This window comes from Populus nigra, chromosome 1, assembly GCF_951802175.1.
Source record: "Populus nigra chromosome 1, ddPopNigr1.1, whole genome shotgun sequence".
Taxonomy (NCBI): domain Eukaryota; kingdom Viridiplantae; phylum Streptophyta; class Magnoliopsida; order Malpighiales; family Salicaceae; genus Populus; species Populus nigra.
The window spans coordinates 24,282,801-24,304,095 of NC_084852.1; the positions used below are offsets into that span (position 1 = coordinate 24,282,801).

At 32.6% G+C, this 21,295-nt stretch overlaps 3 protein-coding genes and 1 non-coding gene across 4 annotated transcripts; 3 read left to right on the forward strand and 1 right to left on the reverse strand.

Annotated features, from left to right (window-relative positions):
• Nucleotides 1-2,180: 2,180 nt before the first annotated feature.
• LOC133679468 (WEB family protein At3g02930, chloroplastic) lies at nucleotides 2,181-7,192 on the reverse strand. The gene is made up of 15 exons (XM_062102074.1): nucleotides 7,095-7,192; nucleotides 6,915-7,002; nucleotides 6,779-6,825; nucleotides 6,540-6,629; nucleotides 6,394-6,447; nucleotides 5,570-5,647; nucleotides 5,401-5,469; nucleotides 5,169-5,324; nucleotides 4,972-5,098; nucleotides 4,783-4,823; nucleotides 4,452-4,541; nucleotides 4,245-4,349; nucleotides 2,852-3,031; nucleotides 2,567-2,676; nucleotides 2,181-2,460 (listed from the first exon to the last, which is right to left on the reverse strand). The coding sequence occupies exons 1-15, from the start codon at nucleotides 7,128-7,130 to the stop codon at nucleotides 2,385-2,387; spliced, it is 1,347 nt and encodes a 448-aa protein (XP_061958058.1). The 5' UTR covers nucleotides 7,131-7,192; the 3' UTR covers nucleotides 2,181-2,384.
• A 112-nt stretch (nucleotides 7,193-7,304) lies between these two features.
• Nucleotides 7,305-7,378, forward strand: TRNAV-CAC (transfer RNA valine (anticodon CAC)). Its single transcript has one exon. It is a non-coding gene; the product is annotated as a tRNA-Val (tRNA).
• A 3,583-nt stretch (nucleotides 7,379-10,961) lies between these two features.
• Nucleotides 10,962-11,785, forward strand: LOC133697532 (uncharacterized). The gene has a single exon (XM_062120163.1). It carries the CDS (start codon nucleotides 11,036-11,038, stop codon nucleotides 11,282-11,284), a length of 249 nt encoding a protein of 82 aa, XP_061976147.1. The 5' UTR covers nucleotides 10,962-11,035; the 3' UTR covers nucleotides 11,285-11,785.
• A 4,011-nt stretch (nucleotides 11,786-15,796) lies between these two features.
• Nucleotides 15,797-19,584, forward strand: LOC133685824 (methylsterol monooxygenase 2-2). The gene is made up of 7 exons (XM_062106931.1): nucleotides 15,797-16,013; nucleotides 16,612-16,749; nucleotides 16,969-17,114; nucleotides 17,292-17,411; nucleotides 17,523-17,735; nucleotides 17,824-17,904; nucleotides 19,236-19,584. Exons 1-7 carry the CDS (start codon nucleotides 15,984-15,986, stop codon nucleotides 19,315-19,317), a joined length of 810 nt encoding a protein of 269 aa, XP_061962915.1. The 5' UTR covers nucleotides 15,797-15,983; the 3' UTR covers nucleotides 19,318-19,584.
• The last annotated feature ends 1,711 nt before the right edge of the window (nucleotides 19,585-21,295 follow it).

Consider the following 21,295-nt stretch of genomic DNA (forward strand, 5'->3'; position numbering starts at 1 on the left):
CATCTAAGGACTCCTATTACAAAAAGTATAGAAATTTTAAAAAAAAATTAAAAAAAAAATTAAAAAAATAAAGTTTATATAAGTCATGCTTCTTATTCCCATCAATGCATGAAGGCAATTGTCATCACATCATAACCCTAAGAAGGCTAAAAGCCTATTGCATTGATTATACACAGTCGAATTTTTTTCTCAAAAAATTATTTTGCCTCCCCTTGATAACATTTAAAGTCAATAAAAGGAGGCACCATATTTTTAGGGTTTGTTAAGATAAATCTGATTAATTATCTCTCAAAAAGCTTTTTAAGTCTTTTTTGTTTCAAATCATATAAAGATTTAAGAAACAACTGATGAGTTAGTATTTTTGACTCGATATTATCAATTCTTTAATAAAAAGCCTAAGACAATAATAAGGTGATAACACATGAAAATATGGGTCTAACCAGCTACGAGACTCAATGTACTTGGATTTAATTATATGCCGAGTTCAAGAAAACGCGGGTCTGGTGAGTTGCCAAACCCATTATAATTGAGCTTAGCCTTATACTAAGCCCAATACAATGTAAATTTAGCAACTTGTTAGACCCAACATACTTAAATTCAATTATGTGTTGAGCCCAACACAACATGGATTTGGTACATTACTAGACTTGTCTTCCTTAGACTTGGCTACACACCAAGTCCAATTGATCTAAAGGTCGTTAAAGATTCTTATTAGAATCATAATGTTCTGTATTAAGACCATTCACGTGAACTATTCATGTCAGAAATAATCATCTCTCTATACCTATAGATGTGTAAAAGATCTTTCAATGACCTACCACATTTTCATTCTATTAATGATCTTTAAAGGACCTATTAAAACCATAAAATTCTCCATTAAGATTATTAACATGAACTATTCATGTAAAAAATAATCATCCATTTATACCTATAAATGTGTAAAAAGTTTTCCAGGATCTATCACATTTTCATTATATTTATGATCTCTAAGGGATATCTGCTCCTCATTAATAAGGTGTGAGGAGCTTTTATCCCTTATTAATTCCATTATGATTAAATGACTCTTCAGTTCCTTAACTCTATTAAAACGACAAGCTTAAGGATTATAAATACTCTAAACCACTCAGATAAATAGTTAATGATTTCTACTAAATAACTCTTCGGTCCCTCTACTATATTTAAATAGTTAATGATTAAATGACTCTTCAGTTCCTCCACTCTATTAAAACGACAAGCTTAGTACTTCTACCACCAAACATATATTTCATGAGCTATGAAAAATGAAATATTGAAATGAATACATGATTAACAACTATCCAAACATCAAATAATCTCATTCCTAAACATATTAAATTTTGAAACATCATTACAATCCTTAAAAAGAGCTTCATTTTGTGTACTTGCTATACATGTTCTTTTATATGGACTATTCATATGATGTACAATCTCATTTTCCTGTCTATGCATTCAACATTCGAAATTTATGTTGATGTAATAATACAAATGTAATAAAATCATTCTTCGGGAATAATATTGCCCCAACTATGCATCCACGTTAATATGTTTATTATCAAGAAGAATTGGAGTTTAGATTGGTGTCATTGTAATAATCAAATTATTTTCGAAAAATACAATGCCAATAACAAGGTCAAGGACTTTAGATCTTTTGTTATCCGGTACCACAAAGCAGATTATTCCTAGCTCGCCACGATTCAGATTGTTTCTCCTGGAAAAGCATTTCCCACTGAGCTCAAGATCGTCTCTTCTCCCGATCCCCTCCCACACCCACCAGGACTTCTCCTTCAGTGATTGCGACACTGGGTCGGTTTGTTATCTTCCATTCCTCTTTATTTTATAAAGAGTTCGATGCTATTGTGGAGCAACAGTAGCTTATGACTTTATACCACAACTGGGAATTTATGTCTTCCCCTTCCCTTTTCCACTATGAGTTGTCACTTCATATCAACTTTTAAGCATCCAAATACAACTTTCGTTATGGGAAATGAGAAGCCTATAGATTTCAGGGTTCAGCCTCAGAGCATATTGATGTTGCGCGACAGAGATGTTGCCATTGGGGAAGATTGCCACATCACACTGATGGCAAAAACATTCCAAAAATAGGCGCAAAATCCCTTGTCAAGTCCAAGTAAATGGTGATATTTATAGTTAACAGAGTAGTATGAAGTCATGAATTTTCTTTTCATTTCTCTCTGTTGGGCGTTTCAAACCTATTAATAAAATGTAAAACCTAGTCAAAACATATTTCTTTAAATACATGTGAGACTTGTTCCTAAAACCAGGCAATGTTTTGCAAGAATTCTAATACAAAGAATTGCCACGAACTGGTAAAAATTCAATAACATCTCCAGCAAACTGCTTTCTTTTCACTGCACAACCACGGAGCCATCTTGCTTCATTTTGATGAGGCTGCTCTCGATGTTCCGAAGAACTGGTTTATAGCTGCAGTGGCAAATGGATTCAGTGTTGAAGCCTGCTGCTAAAAATCTTCAAACACCAAATTGTGTTTGTGCGGCTCTAAACGGGAAAATTACTAGGAAAAACTTACAGGCGTGCAAGACCATTGTATGCTTGTGTGGCTTGTTGCAGTTCTGCTGACAGCTGCATGACCTCTGCTGATAATGCTTCTGCTCTGCTCTGTTCTTTTGCAAGTTGGCCCTGCCAATAACAGTCATTTGAAAAAATAAAAAAAAAATAAAAAAAAGACAGGCTACATTAATTTCTGCTTGGAATAGCTGTAACAATTTGTGCTTCATCTTGCAGAAGGGGGAGTTTGGAATGTGCTAGGATAGGCATCAAAACTCCTTAAAAGAAAGCTCCCGTCATTGGGTACCTTGAGTGATAGAATTTCAGTTGCATGTGCATGTGAGCCAGTCTCAGTTACCCCATCTCTATGCCTTTCTGCTGAGCCTCCCAGGATCTCCCTATCGTTTGACAGTAAATTAGCCTGTTCTGTTCTCAACTTATCAATCATTACACGAAGCTCTTCATTTTTCTTAAGGCAGTCCTTCAACTGCAGAAGTGGCATGCAAACCAAATTGTTAGTTTCAAGAAACAAAATACCAGAAAAATAATGCAAATGTTGAAAAACATGATAATGTCAACTCCTTGAAAGATTTTAGAAGCATGACACACATGCTTACCAAGGACCATCATGAAAGTCAACCCTTGGGTTAAGCCCGATGATCATTCATCTTTGATGTAGAATCAATTGATTAAACAATAACAAAATCCCAAGAGAACCAATCCTCTGAAAAAACTCAATTTATATGACCAATCAATATTAATAGCATCCTTGAATTTCTAGGTAGGATGCCCATTTATAGGCACCAAACCATATAGAATTACAACAACTGAAGCTATAGGAACACCTAATAAACAGAAAATATAACCAGTATATTAAAAATCTACTTTAATAACTAACTATTCAAAAAAAGGTAGAAAAAATCTAGAAAAAAAAACAAACAAAATTAAAATTCTTAGATAATCAAATGCTACTATCCAACAGAATAGTTGTTCTTCATTCCCATCACCCTACCTTAGTGGAAAGGTCTTAAGTTCATACATAAGATTCAGCATTTACCACACTACAGTGGAGATTTAACAAGTTACCCCTTCTCGTCTAATAACTAACTGTAACAACTTGAAGAAAAACAGAGAGAGAAAAGGAAGGGAAAAAAAGGACCTGATGAAAGCATGCAAACAATCTGAAATCATAGCTAATTAATTGAACAAGATTGAGAGCATATGTTGTCTAAATAAGGAATAGTAATATGAAGAATTAAAGAATAGAGAATAGTCTGTCCGAGAACATGTCTGATCTTTCCTAGAACTAAAGAAGAAAGCATAAACTATGCAATCCCCTCATTACTAGTGTAGTTAATAAATGGAAAACTGGAACATATCTTCCATCTCAAAACATTCAGTAGTTGGAAAACAAATTTTGGTTTCCTGTAGTTTATTTCCTCTAATACAATTAATCAATCATACCCCAAATCTCCACTATCAGCTATCACTTAGTTCATGCATCCACCATAGTTTACAAATAATTTTCAGTTACCTCCAGTTTATTCTCTCTAATTCATGTATTCAACCATGCCCCAAACTCCACCATGAACTATTTCTAGACTAAACAATTGGTGATTGATTAATAATTGCACAGGGCATTCAGATTTCATCAATACACAACACCTAAATGAACCAAACCTAATCACTGAAAAGCCCACCTGATTCTCCCACTGTTTTGCTATGCTCGTGGCCTCTTGACAAGAAGATGAGAGACTGGAGTTTTCCTCAAAAAGTTTCTCTATCTCTGAAGATTGGGAATCAATCTGCCAATAGAAGTTAAGAAACAAAGTCACCTTCATATAGCAAGCGCACATCCAACATCCATTCACATTACTGAACGATAATCAAGTAAGCAAATGCTTCACCTCCGTTAGAAGTTTCTGTCTACTACTTTCCAATCGCTCAACTGCTACAGCCATATCATGCAACTGCTTCTCAAGTTTCTCCTTGTCTTCCTACAACACATAATATGAAATCATTCAAGTCCAATAACAGTAAGTGCAAAACACCAGAATTCAGTCTACCATTAATTAAAAAAAAAATCAAGAATTTTCCAGAACATATTCTGGAAAACAAAAAACAACTAGAGAGAACTTGGACCGAATAGCAATACTATATATATATCGCAGATACATCATGGTTATCAGACACATGAGCTCAACATAGTGACAACAGCAACCATAGGCATTGTCTTACCACTGTAAAGGCCTTAGGGACCAGATTTTGTGATGCTTCTTCTGCATTGCACAAAAACAAAGTTGGTGACTAAGAGAAAAGGAGTAGAATATATAAAATCTGTACGTAAATGGCTAGCAAATGAGACTTTTGCATGCATACGCATGAAATTGACAACAAAAACTTTAGGCAATTTCTGTAGGAGTGCACCTGAGACTGTTCTGGATAGAGCTGCAAGTTTCTCAACCAACTGCTGCTTTTCAGACGTGAGGGCAGAGGTTCGGGATTGCTCCTCTGCTAATCTTTGTTGCTCTTGTTGCCTCAATAATGACACTTGCTGTGAATTTTGAACCGCCATCACAGACTGATAACAAACATAATTGGAAAACAAAGATGATTATACTAACCTGAAATTCAGACTTTAAGCCAGCTAATTCCTTTTCCAAGCTTTGCACTTGATCATGTGATACACTCATAGAGCTTATATCACCAGGATGATTACTCATAGCTTGTCGCTGCATTGAGTTTAATTCTGCTCTCAAGACTGCTGCATCTTCCTCAGCCTATTGCAAAAGAATATATTGAGAAGAAAGAACTAAGATGTTTTTCATAAATAATAGCCAAAAGGTGCTTGCATACCCTGTATTGTTCTTCTTCTGCTTCCTTTAGACGTTTCTTAAGTGTGCGAAGCTGGGCTGAAAGGTCCTCCTACACTAAAAAATCACACTTTGTGGGTGGTGTGTGAAGACAAAGCAACACAAATAGAGCAGACAACAGCAGCAGCAGGTGGTGAAACAAAAATGTGTACCCGTGAAACAACAGCTGCATCTTTCTCCATTGCAACTTCCCTAAGTGCTTTTCTTAAAGATGGTACAGCATTTTGTTCCTGCAATTTAAAAAAAAACAAGCTAAAAGGTATAGTATCCTGCATTGAATAAAAAAATATAAGGTTCTGTTTTGGTATGACTTTTGCAAATTGATTTTTAAGTTGTTTTTTTTTAACTTTTGACTCAAAGAAAGTCACAAGCATGTTTAGCTAGAAATGACCTTTTACTTGAATCAAAGGTTTGATTCAGAATTGAGTCAAAATTTTGCTTTGAACAAAAGTTAAAATGTTCAACTTTATAACTCCTGAGTTCTAACATATACTACCTCCCTTCTTCAAATAATTAAAAAAAAAAAGTAGTTCTGGATCATTTTTACCGAACATACTTCCAACTTAACTCATTTTTGTCACAAGTTATTTATGAAAAACACATTTTGATTCATGACTCAAAGTGAAAGGTTATTTTTTATGAGTCACGTCAAATGGACTCTAAATCCTGTAATCATACAGCCAAGAAGAGAATGGTGCTTTTCAAATCCTTGAATTGCACTTCTTATCTACAATGTTGCATCAATAAAAGAGACACCAGATCACAAAGAAGCCCTACAATTGATGGAAACACTAAAATCCTTAGAGCCCACATTATTGCACAAAACCCAGCAGGAACATTCGTATACCAATGTTATATAGGATACAGATATCTAACATCAGATATGCCTCATCTAATACACCCTCAAGCAAGAGCAACGTTAATAATTTGCTAAACCACGTGATTAAATGAAAACAAAAAAAAGTACGGTCCTTACCAGATCATTTAAGCGCTTCTGAAGCGTTTCGTTCTCAACATCCTTGGTTTGAAGCTGCAGCGGAACATAAACAGTTTTTTTTTTGCTTTTTATTGAGAGACTAGCACCGAATACAGAACAAATAATGATCAACATCACGACCATACCTTTAAAGATAAGATGCCGTTGCTTTCCTCCAAGTCTGCATTCCTTTTCTGTAGATCTTTTAGCTGAGATACTAAACCACCAATATCCGTCTGCACGATTCATTCATTTAAAATGAACAGCAAAATGGCTTTTCAATAAATAAATTATGCAGGTTTTCCTAATCAATTAATAATATGCTTTAATCAGTTTATTTTTCCATTTCCAATAAATTGAAGCAAAAAAAAAACTGAAATCGTACCTCGGAGAGACGATTTCCGCTCTCAGATTTTCTCATTCCAGCATTATCTACGCAAACAAAAATGAAAACTTATAAAGAAATTGAAACAAATTAGTGTTGAACGGGGAAATAAAAAGAAAGGAGGAGGTAGAGAGACCATTAGGGGTTGGAATTTTGGTTAGATCTGGACCAGATGAAGCTTTGCTTAATCTCTCAGCTGCTCTCTTTTGTCTTATCTCTTCTAACTGCCAAAAAAAAAAACGGAGAGAGAGAAATATAAGATATCAGATTTTGTAACAGCAGATGATCATGGAGAAGGTGATGAAAAGAACAGTACTGTTCGCCGGCCTAGCGATGCGTGAAGCGCTTCCATCGGAAAAGAAAACAAATTCGCAACGTATGATTTCGATTTTTCTGTGCGTCTATCTATTATTAGTTTTTATTAAGGGTTCAATTTGTTAAAAAAAACATATTTACAAAATAACCAGTGTGGTTTACTTTTTCCAAATTTATATAATATATATATTTCTCGAAAGCATATCAAGTTGTCTGGGTGGTGTAGTTGGTTATCACGCTAGTCTCACACACTAGAGGTCCCCGGTTCGAACCCGGGCTCAGACATTTTTTCTGATAAGATATCATTTGAAACGACACCGTTAAGATTTAATCATGGTCTTCAGTTCACCTTGACCGGGTCTGCTTCCGAATCTTACTTTACCTTTTATGAGATTAATCTAAAACGACGGCGTTAGGTTAGGTGTTAATCGCTTACGTTAATTTAAAGGCAGGCAAAAGCATGTTTTAGTTGATGGCGATGGGCATTTACGCAGGAGGTTGGATTTTTTGATATTTATATCATATTTATTATTTATTAGATAAATAAATTAAATATTTATAAATTATTTATTGGATTTTAGGTATTTATTATTTATTATTATTTATTAATCAATAAAAAAATAAAATAATTAATATATATATATATATTATATTGTATTGTATTAAAAAATCTAAATATTATACAGATATATTTATATGATATAATATATGTTTCAGCTTAGATTTGGATGACTTTCATATTGGATTTGATAATATCTATACATTATCTATTATCTATCAAATTTATATATATATAAAAAAAACTCAGCTATTTAAGTTTGATTAAATTGATATTTATTAGGTTCGAATTGAATTATTATTTTTATATACACTCTAATTTGATACTCTCATCTATAATAAAAATGAGAATGAATCCCATTGAATCAAATTAGAATGATTTTTTTATATATATAAATTTATTTACATTCATAATTATTATAAGATTCTAATTTACGAAGTTGGGATGGTTTTTTCTTGGATATTCCAACCCAATCTTGGTTTTTTTTTTATCTCTTAAAAGAGTTTTATCTTTAAAATTTTTCTTCCGCCCATTATTAAAATATTAGAACTATTTATGATTTTAAAATATATAATTATATTGTTAAACATGCCAATGATCTATATTAAATAGAAAATCATTAGTGATTGACATAGTTATACATGTGAATTATTCAATATCTATTTTAGATGTAAAAATCACACATATGGTGTGAAATCATATATTTATTATTTAATTATCAATTGACTTTGTATTATGAATTTCAAAAATTTACCAGATTTAAATCATATATTATACAATACTCTAAATGGTGTGGGGGAATCATTGTTCCCCACACCTAAATCAATGTGGATTACAACAGTAATCCACAGTGATTCTTCCCCCTTTTTTTTTTGCTAACTTTTCTCTTTTTATTTTTTTTTATTTTTTTTAAATTAATTTTTTTCAACTTTCCTATTTTTTCTTTTTTTTTCATTAATTTTTTTTTTTTTCAAAATTATTTTTGTTGATTTTACTTTTTAAATATTGACATGGTTAAAATTTTTGCTTTGTAATTTTTTTAAAAAAAACTGTGAATTGCTGCAATGTTTTTCCACATAATTTTTCTATTTTATTTTTCAAAATTATATTTGTCAATTTTTTTTAATATTGAGCTGATTGAGAATTTAGTTTTGTAAATTTTTTTCTTTAAAACATTGTTGATTGCTACAGTGTTTCTCCGTATGGTTTTTTTTATGATTTTCTCCAAAATTATCTTTTTTTATTTTATTTTTTAATATTGAGCTGATTAAAAATTACAGTTACAATATGTGAGGAAAACACTGTAATTTTCCTCAAAAATTACTGTTGATTGCTATAGTGTTTTTTCCCACATGGTTTTTTTTTCTGTTTTTGTTATGTTTTTCCCTAAAATTATCTGTGTTAATTTTTTTTAAAGTATTAAGCTGGTTAAGAATTGCAATTATAAGTAAATACAAGTTTTTCCTCACAAAACACTATGGATTGATACAGTTTTTCCTCACATAGTTTTTTTCCAGTTTCTTTTGTGTTTTTTTTTGTGATATTTTTTTTCAAAATTATCTTCGTTGATTTTTTTTTTAATATTGAGTTGGTTAGAATTTAACTTTGTAATAAAACTTAATCATGTGGGGAAAGCATTATAACTTTGCTCATAAAACATTGTGGATTGCTACAGTGTCTCTCCGCATGGTTTTTTTTTGTTATAATTTTTTTCAAATTTATTTTTTTTAATATTGAGTTGTTTGTGAATTACAATTACAAGTCATTACAAATAAGGCTAAATCATATGGGGAAGCACTGTAGCTTTTATCACAAAACACTGTGAATTGGTACAGTGTTTCCAACATGATTTTTTTCATTTCTTTGGTGTTTGTTTTGTTTTTTTTTTAAATTGTCTCTGTCAATTTTTTTTTAATATTGAGTTGATTAAGAATATAGCTTTGTAATTTTTTTTCTTTAAAACACTGTGAATTGTTGCAGTGTTTTCCCATGTGATTTTTTTATGATTTTTTCCAAAATTATCTTTGTCGATTTTTTGTCATGAAATATTTGCTCCATCATACCTTTAATTTCTATTACTTATCTAACGCTGGTTCACAATTATAACATTATTAAATGTATTTTTTTATAAGCTCGCGGCAACGCACGAGAATATTATCTCGTTACTTAGTATTTGATAGAAAGATATTATATGTAATATATTAAAGGACATAATATACTTATTTTATATATTATTAATTAGTCATTATTATCACTATATACTCATAGTTATATATATTATAAAATTAAAAGTTTTTATTGATTTTTACCAGGTTTGTCATATAATGTTATAATAATAACTATATATCAAAGAAGTTAAAAGAAAATATTTTTTGTTGTTTATAAAGTAAACTTAGTTAACAAGCGAGTGATTAATAATGAAGTAAATTGACATGATAAAAACCTTATTCCAAACAAATCTTAATGAGATTGGATCTATTAAAGAATTATCTGAATCTAATAATTTAAGTTTTTATATGAGGTTTTAAAATATAATTTATATTATTTTTTAATACAAAATTTTAAGTGAAAGTCATTTGAATTTGAAATTTACATGAGTTTATATTATATTATGTTTAATTTTTATCAAATAAATAAAAATAATAGAATTCAAACTCGTGACCGATTGACGATTGATATTTTGACACTACACCATTGAACCAATTCAAGCTAATAATATATTTAAGTTCTTAAATAAAATCTATATTATTTTTTAATAAATATCTCGTTCGTTAGGAAAAATGTACATAGAATCTCCATTACATTTCTGAACCGGGTTACTGCTACTTGCACATGAAAATCAATTAGCAGGTGATGGCAGTTACGGTCCTTCATCACCAGCTGGATTCCATATTCGCCGAGATACATATATACCGTAAGCTAATACTTCCTTAACAGGATTAAACTCAATCATTCACGGTTTCCCGACTTTTAAAGGAATATAAACCTTTTTTTCACTTTAATGTTCCTTGGAATAAAGCTTTACAGCTTGGGATTGATTTTCAATCTTCAATCATTAAGCCTGGTAATACAAGGTAAGCTTATTAATTTGGCCATGCAAATAGTTTAGTACTGTGTTAGCTTGCTGGCTTGCAAATATATTTGAGGTGGTAACGGCATGGTGGACCAGCACCAGCAACGAAGGAAGAGAAAAATATGAAAAGAAAAAGTTTTCGCATAATTCCTTGTTTTATGCCAACAATGCTTGTTAACCAAGCAATCATTACAATAATTAAAGACTGTCGAGCCTTTTTATCGTGTGCTTTTATAGAAGAAAGAAATGGGCATTTGGGCAGGAAGGAGATTAATCTGAAGTAAGGCGTCAGTACCCCCTTGGTTCAGCAATGAGGAGCATAACCAGCTGGTGTACTGCCTGCATCCCAGGCCGCAAGCAGAAAGAAATCAAGATTGAAGAGCCAGAGAAATCCTCCCTTAAAACATCTAGCAGTGATGACCAAGCTGAAGGCAGCCATCAAGGAACCACCCACGCTGCCAGTAATGAAACTGGTGGCGCAGCTGTCACGACTGCAGCCCATATGTCTGCCAGTAATGATACTGGTGGCAGTGGTGATGGGAGTCGCGGTGGCCATTAATCAAGGAGTAATTCCCATTTGATTGTGTTGTTTACTATTTTAATCGATGGTGCATGGTCTTACGTTCTGGGTTATGGTTATCATTGCTTCTTTACTTTCATAATTGTTGAAGTTTTTGCTCTAGGAGTGGCTACAGCCTGCTGCGATGCGAGATCGGGGAATTTGGGGTGGAATCTGTAAGAAGTCAAAAGCTAGCTTGCCAGATATCTATCGATCCATTTCATGCGTGGGGTGGAAACTGGAAAGTGTGGTGTTTTGTTTGCGATGGTTTTTTTTTTTTCCTTTTTAATTTTTGCAACAATTTCTATGATGTTCATGAGTGAGAGAGAGTGTATTCGTGCCTTGTATTCAGAATTTTTCCTGTGTTTATTTTTTGCCCACCTGATTTTATTTTATTTTATTGACTTGGTGCTGCCAATGTAATTGCTATTTCAATTGGTAGAGAAATTCGAAATTCAACTCCATTATCTAAAAATAAAATGAAAGAACTTTTTAATTTTAGATCATCTGTGATTTACTGTTCTTGTTTTATTTTTATTTTCTTTTAATACACCAAAGAAGAAGGTCGAGTTCCACGCAATCAAACCTTCAAAAATGAAATTCATTTTGCTTTTTCTCTTTTAGTAGTTTTATCCCCTCTCTCCCTGATTCTGGTTTCAATCTTATAATCATTCATATACTGTGTTGAATTTATTTTTTGTTTGGTGAGTTGCTATAAATCTTTTGCATGCACAATAAAGATTATTTTGGGATCAGCAAGATAAGTAATTGTTAGGATTTTCTTTATGGATGTTTATGGGGAAATTGGAATTTTGCGTGAAATGGGGTTTTAATTTTGACCCAATATGCAGTTGAGAAGGGAATTTATTGCACATATTTTCTTATTCATAATTGTTTTGATTCAAAGTATTTTGTTTGTTCTTATCTAATTTATTTAAAATTTTAAAAACTTTCATATTTATTTAATTCTTGAAAATTAATTATATTTTTTAGGTGTTTTACTACTAAATTAGGCTCACAGTGATTTTATTATGAACTTTTTTCTTATGTATGCTTAATAATCAATTGCATAATTTGGAATTCAATTTAAAATTGAGAGGTGATAATTATTTCAAGAGGGGGAGGTTCTACTAATTTAATCATCGATATCTTTTGAACATCAATGAATTATTTTAACAAGCAAACTTTCAAGATCTCTAAAAAATTTTTAAATATATATATATATATATATATATATATATATATATATATATATATATATATATCTCATAATAGGCTTGACGTGGGATAACAACATGATATAGATATTTATAAGAACTTTGAAAAAAAGTTCAGTCTAAATATTATAAAAAATTATCAGTGAAGGCATTTTCAATTTTAAATATCATTTGGCTTGCACTTGTATGGATGGTGAGTCATGCCAACAAATAGCATAAAATTTTTAAAAAATAATTTTTTATGTTTTGGTAAATAATCAAAAAGCAACTAGAATGAAAAGAAAGACTCTTCAGTATATTGGAAAAGATGATAAAGATGAAGCGAAAAAAATTAACTCAAAGAACAAAGGAAAGAGAGTTGTAAGTGGAAGTGGAAATACACCAATTACCATGAATCAGTTGTTAAAAAGGAATCTTAGAGAGGAAGCATTCGTCTGATGATGAATCAAACTTTGATTTGCTTGATATTGCCGATGATGCAAGATGAAGAAAAATGAAAAAGAAGAGGAAAATGGTGAATAAGAAATTTCTAATGATGCTGAAATGAAAAGTCATGGTATTAGAAATGATCAAGAGACTCAAATTGATGTCAACCCAGATTATTTAATGAGTTTTGAGTTAAATAATGTTAACAATATCGACATTGGTATTAGTAGTGACACAAATAATTCTTTAGACGGTAAAGATCTTGATGAATGTCTTAGAAATGATAAGTAAGATGATGATAAGTAAAATGAAAGCAATGAGACTAGTTTTAGAATGTGTTTAGGAATGCGGTAAAGACCGCGTTCCTAAAAAATTCAATTTTTTTTTTAAAATTTAATATGGTTTGTATTTTTGGATCGTTTTGATGTGCTGATATCAAAAATGATTTTTAAAAAATAAAAAAAAATATAATTGGCATGTATTTCGGCACAAAAAGTTATTTGAAAAACAACCGCTACCACACTGCCAAACACATTCTTAGTCTACATGACACACCAACATATTATTTATTTTAAATTTGTTAATTATTAATTAATGAAAATCTATAAACATGAATAATTATAATTTATTTTTAAATTATTTGAACTATATATTTATGTATTTATGTTCGTTTATAACTTAGTCTCCTTATTTACACCTTATGTTCCTTTTCCTCCATGCATTTCATAAAAACACACACATAGGACTGCTAAATATTTTCCCCTTTTTTTATCACCTCACATTAATTTTAATTTTTTTCAACACATTCCATTTTTTTTAATTGATTTCACATTCTTCTTCCTATTTTTTATTTTATTGATTACCCAAATTGCCCTATCTGGAGTAAGACCAGAAAAGGAAAATTTAAGCGGAATCGGATGATATAGAAATTTGGATAATGGAGCCACGTGTCCCATCTTATATTCTTCGTTACTGTCGTGCTTGTCTGTGTTGTTTATTTCCGTTGAAAAATGAAAAGGATCAAAATCAAATCATGTGATTTTGATATTTTTATTTTATATGACGTGAGATCACGTCGGTGGAGTCAAAGGATCTGCATGTTTCTCAAGCACAGGGGAGGTGTCCCTTTTCCCTTGCCCTCATTGGCATGTGCACGTGCACGTGCACGCACGAGGGCGGAGACCCAGCCTTTCTAATATCATGATTCCGTATTTTTATTATTATAACCCAATCGGAAGGTCTAAATGCACAGCTATTCAGCTTGTTTTTTTTTAAATGTTTTTATTTAAAAATATATTAAAATATTTTTTATTATTAAAATCAACACATTAAAATTATCAGATAATACATAAAAAATAAAATTAATATTTTACCCGGAAAGCTCGGCATAGAAATGGTGGATTGGATTTTACTCTTTGAGTCTAATTTTGCTCCGTCCAATTCTGATCTCATTTTTAATTGGCTGAGGATTTATTTTTTCCGGCATGTATCCATTAAACACTTTGATCTGATTTTTTAAAATTTTTCTACATTAATTTTTAAAAAATCAAGTTTAAAAATAAACAATATTTTCATCTATCAATTACAAAATCATAAAGTAAAATATAAACTCCAATTAAAAAAATAAAACGACAACTTTACAATAAAAAATAAAAATTAAAAGAAGTAGGTGAGTGTCGGACTGGAACACGAGGGAGATGACCCTCTCGTCGTATTGGATGTGTGGTTAACTCGTACACACACATCGATATTATTATTATTATTATTATTATTATTATTAAATAAGCTGTCACTTGTGTATATAAATGACTTATTTGCTATATATATTTTATACAAGTCACTGTTTGTGTCGGTAAGATTTTACTCTCTCTGTGTGTGTGTATTTTTAGTACCGTCATCTTTTTTTTCACTGTAATTGATTTATTTTAAAAGAAATTAACAGCTACTAAAAACAATTAAAAATTAATTTAACTGTTCATATATGAATAATAGATAAAATTATTATATTTTTTCATCATTTTAAATTAGATTAGATGCGCGTGAGTGCTGGCCTCTAGACTCGCGAGTGCCTGGCCTATACTTTTTTAATTTTTTTACCTCTTATAAAAAAAAAATTTAGTAGATTCATTTATTCTTTGAGTTTGACATAGTTCTTGAATGCTGTTATAATTTTTTAATTAAATTTTAATAATTTATTTTGGTTATTATAATAAATTTTATTTTTCAACATGATTATATTAAATTTTTTTATTTTTTCATAACGCATAAATTATGATCATACTATTTTAATATTTTTCTTTATTTTTCTTACTTGTGTTAGCAATTATAAAATATTTTTTTAATAGAACCAGTAATTCCAATTAGAAATATTACTTTGACTAAGATAAATAAAAAGATATTTTAATAACATAAAATCATTAATAAAAAATAAACTACATGTTTAATAATAAAATCAAACAATTCTCTAATGAATATATTTTTTTAGATTTACAGAAATTTTGGTCCCCAGAGCGCGCGATTCTATGAACTAGTTTATTTATATTAAAGCATTGCTCTTTACACCATCACATATACGATGGAAGACCAGTGAATATTAATTATTTTGGATATTAATCATTGACACAAAAGTCAAAGTACGAAATTGATTGGCTGGGGAGTTACATGGATAGAAAGACAGCACCTCACTTACCCCTTCGACCGTTTACCTTTATTGCAAAACGAGTATAATCTCCGTATTATCATTTAAAATTATAAAAATTATCTTTTTTTTTAATTATTTATATAAATACATTACCAGATAAAGATGGACTGTTTAATTAATTAATTTAATTTCAGCTGTCGTTAAATCCAACACAAAAAAGAGGAGGAGAGCCCAAGAGGAAGAAAAGAAAAGAGATGGGCCAGCGATTATTCTAACTCCGGTGACAGACTGTACTGTACTGTCTCATTAACCCTGCGGCCTCATAAAGCTCACTCTCACTGTCACCTCAAATCTTTTTCAAAGTTTTGTAGTGAAAATCAAAGGAACGAGGGAGTAAACGAGCTTCTTCACTCTCATGGCTTCCATCATCGAATCTGGCTGGCTGGTACTTCTCTTTCTTTTCTTTTCTTCCCCTCCTTTTGTCCGCCACCAACACCTTGTTTTTTTTTTTTTTTTTTACCGGGAGATTTGATTTCTCTGGATCTGTATGTTTCCTGATTACTAGCAATGTGAACTCTAACACATACGTATGGTTTTTGAAGCTTTACTACATAAGCTAAGTGAATGTGGAGGAGCTACCTGCATTTTTTTTTCAGATCTTTTCGTGCCTCAATGGACACGGTTTTTTTTTTTGGAGAAATAGAATAAAATAACATTTTTGTGATGGATTTTACATTGCTCTCTGACCATTGTGAGATTGATATCTCTCTAATTCAATTTTTAACCACTCTAAGCTTTTCTTGCCAATGTTTATCTAGTTCTGGTTATTAATTACATGTGGGGTTTTTAGTTTTTCGGTTATATTAGTCAGTGGAAGAAACATTTGACTGATTTTAGTATCATATGTAAGCATGTAAATTGCAAACTGTGCCTATCGAACTATTAGTCTTCAACTTCAAAATGAGATGATGGAAGTGTGTTTGTTTGGTCGTATACTGTGTTCCTGTAAGCTTATAAGATTAATGGTTTTCTTTTTGATGCAGTATTTGATCACGCACTTCAGTGATTTTCAGTTGGCATGTCTTGGAAGTTTCTTTCTTCATGAAAGCGTCTTCTTCTTGTCTGGACTTCCTTTCATATATCTCGAAAGGGCTGGATGGCTGAAAAAGTACAAAATTCAGGTTGCCCTTTCTCTGCTTTGCTCTCATTACAATTCTTTTACTTGAATTTGACTAAAAGGATCTGCATGATTGATTCCAATTTGCATTGCCATTGCCATTGCAATGCCTTTAGTTTCTCATTCTGTTTGGGTGAATTAGTGATATTGCGAGACTTCTTTCACAACATTTGCTTGTGTCCTTTAAGGTCGTTACTGACTACTAGTTGCTGGTCCAATGCAGATGAAAAACAACACCCCTGCAGCTCAGGAGAAATGTATTGTTCGCTTACTCTTGTATCATTTTGGTGTTAATCTACCAGTTATGCTAGCCTCCTATCCTGTCTTCAGACACATGGGCATGCAAAGTAGTCTTCCATTCCCGTCCTGGTATTTTCAGGTTCTTTATATCCTAAAGCTTTTCTTAGCCAGACAAAGTTGCAAAGAGATATATAGCTATCCTTTTATTTATTTTCGGAATAGAGTACATGTCACTGGTTCCTTTGCATACTATTTCCCATTACTTCTGGAGCATAGTTAAAAGATTATGTTTTTTTTTTCCTGCAGGAAAGTAATTCTAATGCAGATAATATTCTACTTCATCCTGGAAGATTTTATATTCTATTGGGGACACCGGTTCTTACATACAAAATGGCTGTACAAGCATGTGCACAGTATCCATCATGAGTATGTAGAGAGACTTAAATATTCTCTCTGGCATAAATTTTTTACCATCTATATCTACAAGGTGCTTTTATGTTGCACTTATGGTTTTTAATGTGCTTGTTATATGTGCAGATATGCTACACCATTTGGATTAACTTCTGAATATGCTCACCCTGCTGAGATACTGTTCCTTGGTTTTGCTACTATTGTTGGTCCTGCCATCACAGGCCCCCACCTGGTAACTTTGTGGTTATGGATGGTACTAAGGGTCCTGGAGACAGTTGAAGCACATTGTGGTTATCATTTCCCCTGGAGCCTCTCCAATTTTTTACCTTTGTATGGAGGGTGAGTGTTTAATACAGCTGTATGGTTTATTATCATTTACACCACATTTATACCATTGGTTCTTACATTTGTTTAAAAAATTTTCCAGTGCTGATTTTCATGACTACCATCACCGCTTGCTGTATACTAAATCTGGAAACTACTCATCTACTTTCACTTACATGGACTGGTGAGTTTGACCCCCTCAAAACATTATTATTTCTGTTATGTCCTTAAAATGTAAGCTATGCTAACATTTTACTTGAGTCATTTGTGGTTGACTCATTAAAGTTCACGTAAAAGGCTAAAAGGCCTACTCTGCTCCTTTTCTGGGTATTCACTCTGCAAACAATCACCTGGCTGGATTTGGTTAGCACCCTGAATCTGCATAGCTGGGTTTCTTTGGTTGCTTTGCTTTTACATTATTTTACCAATCCCAGCTATCCCAGGTTGTCACAAGCTTGTAAACGGTGCTCTCCATTACAGAGACTTACTCTACTTCACATGAATCCTTGTTAATTGAAATTATTTCAGTCTAACCCATTGTGAACTCACAAATACCATTTGAAATCCATTGAGGTGATCTTTGCTAAGATGTAAGCAAACCAGTCATTCATGTGCCCTTCAAAACCTCTTTGTTGATGCACAGGTTTTTCTCCAGCTTTTGCACCATTAAGCGTGGCATTGTGAGTACCTTTTGCAATTATGGTCATAATCTTGTCCTTTATCTTGATGTGGATATCAGTGCAGTGTAATGCAAAGACTTGCAGAAGCAGGGGTTTCTTGCTAGTCATGTGTCAAAACAAGTCCCATTTTATAGGGTTGTGGTGCCCTTTTTTTGTTTGCCTAATTGCATGACTGGCTGCATGCATTACCCAGTCTTTGCATGTTAAGGCTTTTAGGTCCGTATCTGTAGGGTTTTTGACTATACTGATTTTAACTTGTTTACTTTAGATGACTTTTTGTGCTTTATAAATGTGAGAAAGTTCAGTCTATAGAAAGGGCAGGGGGGTTGTCTCATCTGTGATAAACTGTGCCAGGATTTAACTTCAGCCCATCATCTGCAAGGTATCCAGTAGTATTTTTTATCAACTGATGTTTTAATGATCCCATAGACTCCTTTTAGCAAAGAATGTTTAGCTTAAAAAATTTGCCTCTCTTTGGCTGTGGGTTACTTTGATGGAATCTTGTTCCTTGTATTGTTCTTGGTCATGCTTGTTGCACCTGCATCAATTGTTCTCCACCAGTTACAATGATGAGAGAATTTGCAGAGCGTGGCATTCATAAACTATATAGTGTTGGCTCTGTAACAGTGACTTGCTTTCTGAGGATGGTCATTTGTTATGATTGTTTGTGATGTAAGTGAGAATCATAACTGGTGTAGTCTTTCGATGCTAGGGTTCGCTGCTCATTTACAATAGCCAAATGTCCAATTTCATACCCTCTATGGTGTGGGAAACGATAGCATATTTTCTAACTGAACATGATGTAATGGATTTTTCTCTTCTTTTATACTGTCAGGGTATTTGGTACCGATAAAGGTTACAGAAAGCTGCAAGCATTGAAGAATGCTGGAGTGGAAAATGGCGGCAAGCAAACCTAATGTAGAGAAGATTCTTTTATTTTATCTTGACATCAGATATGGGTTCCTGATATGCGGGCATCTTTGACAAGTTGTTTCCCAGCATTTCTCTTGTGCAAACCACCTTCTGTGTTAAGTCGATGCTCATGTTACAGCATGTTAGTATACTTTGAATCAGTGGAAAGCTTTTTCTAGACATTTTGTGCTCATCTGTTCCCTGCATAAATGGAGTTGCTGTCCCGATTTAAACCTTTTTTGTTTCAAATTATGAAGAAGAATCCTTCTTCCTCTCTGGATCCCAATACCCTGTAGGCTATTTTCTAAATGCATTTTTCACCCCCGTGCTTCGCCATGATTTGACTCTTGAATTAAAGCCAGCCAATTTAGTTGACATTATGTGAGTCCACTTTCAACTTGAATGTGCTTTTTGGAGAGAGCCAATGCACGATTCCTTTATTTGTTTATTGCTGTCCTCATTATCTGCGGAATAAATGTAGTGGAGGCTGGTTGACTGGTCGAAGTATACTGGGGATCATGGCTTGGTAGGATCTTATTCATGGATCTGCGTCTATATATTCTCAAAAACCTCTGATAGTAAGTGTGATTCTTCCAAATTATACAAGCCTTTCTGGCTTAACCTAATTTAAGTGCAACAGCACCACTCAGCCTGGGCTGTTATTCTAGTGGTTGACTTTTGGCTACACCTTAGCAGAAAGCGATGTTTGCATGAATATATAGGCACTCCTTGATTTCCAGGAAAACTCCTCCCCATCTGCCAAACCTAACAATTTATTGCCTTTTGAGATGGTTCCCGTGGATGTGAAGTACAGAGATGGAGATGTATCGCGGCGCAAGGTATCTATCATTTTTCCGAGATGGCTGTATTCTTTTCCCTGTTTTCATTTTTGTGGAGACTTTTAGTGATGGTACACTTTTGCTGTCTAAAAGAGTTAATCTATTTGTCCAATTTGCAACTGCACCTAACAGGTATGCCTGTATGTCTGTACCATGACTTGGGCCCTAGAGCATAAGATATTGGATGCTTTCATTCTTTTCTTTTGGGGTTCGAAGACCCCTAAAGTGTTCTTGACTTCCATATCCTTCTTGGTCCCATTTCAAGATTTTTTTTTATATGAGAATTATGCTCCCTTTCTTCATAGAATCATTGGGTCACCCCATGGCTTTTACATCTTTCTTTGGACGCCACTTCTTCCCACTTCTTCCTGCTATCTGTCAATTTCCCTCCTTACTTTTCTTCCCATAAGCATATCAATGGACTCCTTCCATCAGGTTGCCTCCATGAGAAGAGTTTTTCTCCCTCGTTCCACTCGTTCTCGTATGTCTTCAAGCCATCTGATTAAGGTTTTAGAATTGAGTATCACACCGTATTTCTTTAAATTTTGAAATTTTTTTTAATTTTAAAATTCTTAATGTTTTAATATTAAAAATAATTTTTAAAAAATAAAAAATATTATAAAGCACGTTAAATTACAATTGCTAGAATCCCAAACATTGTTGAAACCATTATTACAATCTGAACACACCCTCGCTCGATTGTCTAGCAGGATTTACAATCAACGAGGGGAAAACCCATGCTCCTCTAAATATTTATTTAAATCTAATGTTAGTGTTTTTTAATAAAATAAAAGAATTTAGAAAGATAAAAAAACAATAGAAAAATTAGACCAAAAAAAATCAGGTTTGAGCCTAAAATGAGGCCTAGGTGCTCGATTTAGAGTCTTTTCTGATGCGTATAACATGAATCTTTTTAGATTAGTGTAAAACTTAAATAAGCCAAATTATCCAGGGGCAAGTAAAGAAACAATAATGGGAACAGAAAAAAGTCCACTGAATTTTCTCTACCACTGCTCACTAATGGGTATATCTCCTGTGTACCATCCTCTCCAGGGGGTTAAGTCCATTTCCTTTCCCCGCCTTGAAGGTAGGTTTATTATGAGCAGTTCAAGGCCACCGGCGGCTGCTTTGGCCACAAGAAAGA